We start from the raw sequence: 2,169 nt of genomic DNA, 5'->3' as shown, positions 1-2,169 counted from the left end.
ACCAGTCAATCAATGGTTGGCAATAAAGGGTTGCCAATATCTAAAATTAGGTGGTGCAAATATCTATGTAAAGAGGTCTGTTGTTTACGAGGACCACTTTTTCAAGTCCAGACAAAAACACAGTGCCACGCGCAGCTTAGAAACCGCAGTAATCACTCGCTAACATGCGCCTGACACTATTATATAAGTTTTTAGTCGTAATCAACTTTCCCGTGTATAAGGGAAGGACGGTGGTCTCATCAAAGTTTTAACAGAATATAGGCGATGATATTTTCACCCCCTTAACCTTTAGAACGTGATTTGACGTCAAAAAAGCGCCGAAAGTTGTCCACTGTTCACGTTGTAAGGGGCGAACGCGCACTTCAGAGGGGTGAAAATATCATCTCCTTTAAAAAAAAAAAAAAAGGAATCACGAGGCGGAACAAGTCCGATCTATTTGCGCATGTTAGCTTTCCAAAATGAGATTATGCTAGAATGCGCATATCGCGTTAAACACTTCGTACCCATCGAAGGGGATGATGAATCAGTGAGAAAAAAAATTCTCCCATACATACAACCCTATTTTCCTTCCTCTATTTTTCCACATCTAATTTTCCACAGATGATTAATTAAATCAAAAAAAAATAAGAACAATAGATCAATGCAGGCAATGAAATAAAAACCTAAAAAGATACGAAATTCATTTCAGAAACACAGAAAAATCATTCATTAACCGATCAGATCTGTCTTTACAATCCATGAAACCCTAACCCCATACCCTAAAATACACAAAGAAACAGAAAAGACCCAGCATCACAACCAAATAAGAGAGAAAAAAAAAGCACAAAACACTAGAAACCCTAACCCTAACCCTAAAAAAAAAAAAAAAAAAACCTAAGAACTAGTAAACTTGGTAACAGCCTTAGTCCCTTCAGAAACAGCATGCTTAGCCAACTCCCCAGGCAAAACAAGACGCACAGCAGTCTGGATCTCCCTCGAAGTAATAGTAGGCTTCTTATTATAACGAGCCAACCTCGAAGCCTCTTGAGCCAGTTTCTCAAAGATATCATTAATAAAACTGTTCATAATCCCCATAGCCTTGCTTGAAATTCCAATATCAGGATGAACTTGTTTCAAAACCTTAAAGATATAAATCTTATAGGTTTCAACACTCTTCTTAGATCTCTTTTTCTTCTTATCAGAAGATGATGAAGCCTCTTTAGGTAGCTTTTTGCCTGCCTTGGGTTTTTTCTCTGCCACCGGAGCTTTTTCTGCCTTTTTTTCTTCAGCCGCTGCAGAGGCTGGTTTTTTCTCGGCGGGTTTTTTATCGGCCTTGGGTGCCATTATCAAAGGAGAGTCGGTTGAGAAAGGGAAAGTAGAGGTTGGTTTGAGAATGAGAGAGGCAGAAGGGTGGATTGTTTTATATAGAAGTTGGAACTTGGAAGGTGGTATTTGATTGGTGGGTTTTGGTTGACGCGGATTGAGAGTTGGGACCGTTGATTTGGAAAGGGCGAGTGGAAAATTGACGGTTGAGATGAGTTGCGTGGGTTTGGCGGGATATGTATGTTGAGATTTTTTTCCCCTTTTTTGCGCTCTGGTTCTTTGACAGTGTTTAGTGGGTGGGTCCCACTTGCGTAGTTTGAAGCAGATGCACGTGATTCTTGGTACGTGTGAGAGGTGGGTTGTTTGTAGAATGCGTTTCTGGTTTGGATTTTACTTTCACATGGCATCAAATCTTAGTGTAAATTTACTTTGGATTTTACTTTCCTACTGCATTTTCTATTTAGGCCGTATTTTGGATTGCAAGAAAAACAGTTCTGGGAAATTTTTTCTTGGATTTTTTTTCTTTTCACAATTTAGAGGAAAATTATATAATTATAGTTAACTAGTCGGAAACCCGTGCAATGCACCAGGCGACGGAAGAAACTATGCTTTAACATTTTGATAAATAGTAACGTTTTGATATTGTATTTTGTATATACTAAATAAAAAAATTGATGCCACGTGGTTTGATATTGTATTTGACAAAATGGTTTCTACACACAAGTGTAGATAAGTTTTCTACACACTAGCTTAAAATACAGTGGACGCCCACATTGTTTGGGGAATCCAAACCATTCATTTGATTGGCCCTCACATAGATAAGGTGTCCACAAAAAATCAACTACATAGGATCATCTTAACCCTTCG

At 38.5% G+C, this 2,169-nt stretch overlaps 1 protein-coding gene across 1 annotated transcript; it reads right to left on the bottom strand.

Moving 5' to 3' along the window:
- Nucleotides 1–682: 682 nt before the first annotated feature.
- LOC143854822 (histone H2B.3-like) lies at nt 683–1,385 on the bottom strand. Its single transcript, XM_077364926.1, has one exon. The coding sequence runs from the start codon at nt 1,321–1,323 to the stop codon at nt 874–876; it is 450 nt and encodes a 149-aa protein (XP_077221041.1). The 5' UTR covers nt 1,324–1,385; the 3' UTR covers nt 683–873.
- Nucleotides 1,386–2,169: the final 784 nt, after the last annotated feature.

Source organism: Tasmannia lanceolata, unplaced genomic scaffold (genome assembly GCF_043159265.1).
Source record: "Tasmannia lanceolata isolate RefF3 unplaced genomic scaffold, GAP_Taslan_0.1 ptg000020l, whole genome shotgun sequence".
Taxonomy (NCBI): Eukaryota; Viridiplantae; Streptophyta; class Magnoliopsida; order Canellales; family Winteraceae; genus Tasmannia; species Tasmannia lanceolata.
This window is presented reverse-complemented; position numbering and strand designations above follow the sequence as displayed.

Coding starts and splice junctions, on each gene's coding strand:
- LOC143854822 (XM_077364926.1), bottom strand. CDS start 1,323: ATGGCACCCAAGGCCGATAAAAAACCCGCCGAGAAAAAACCAGCCTCT.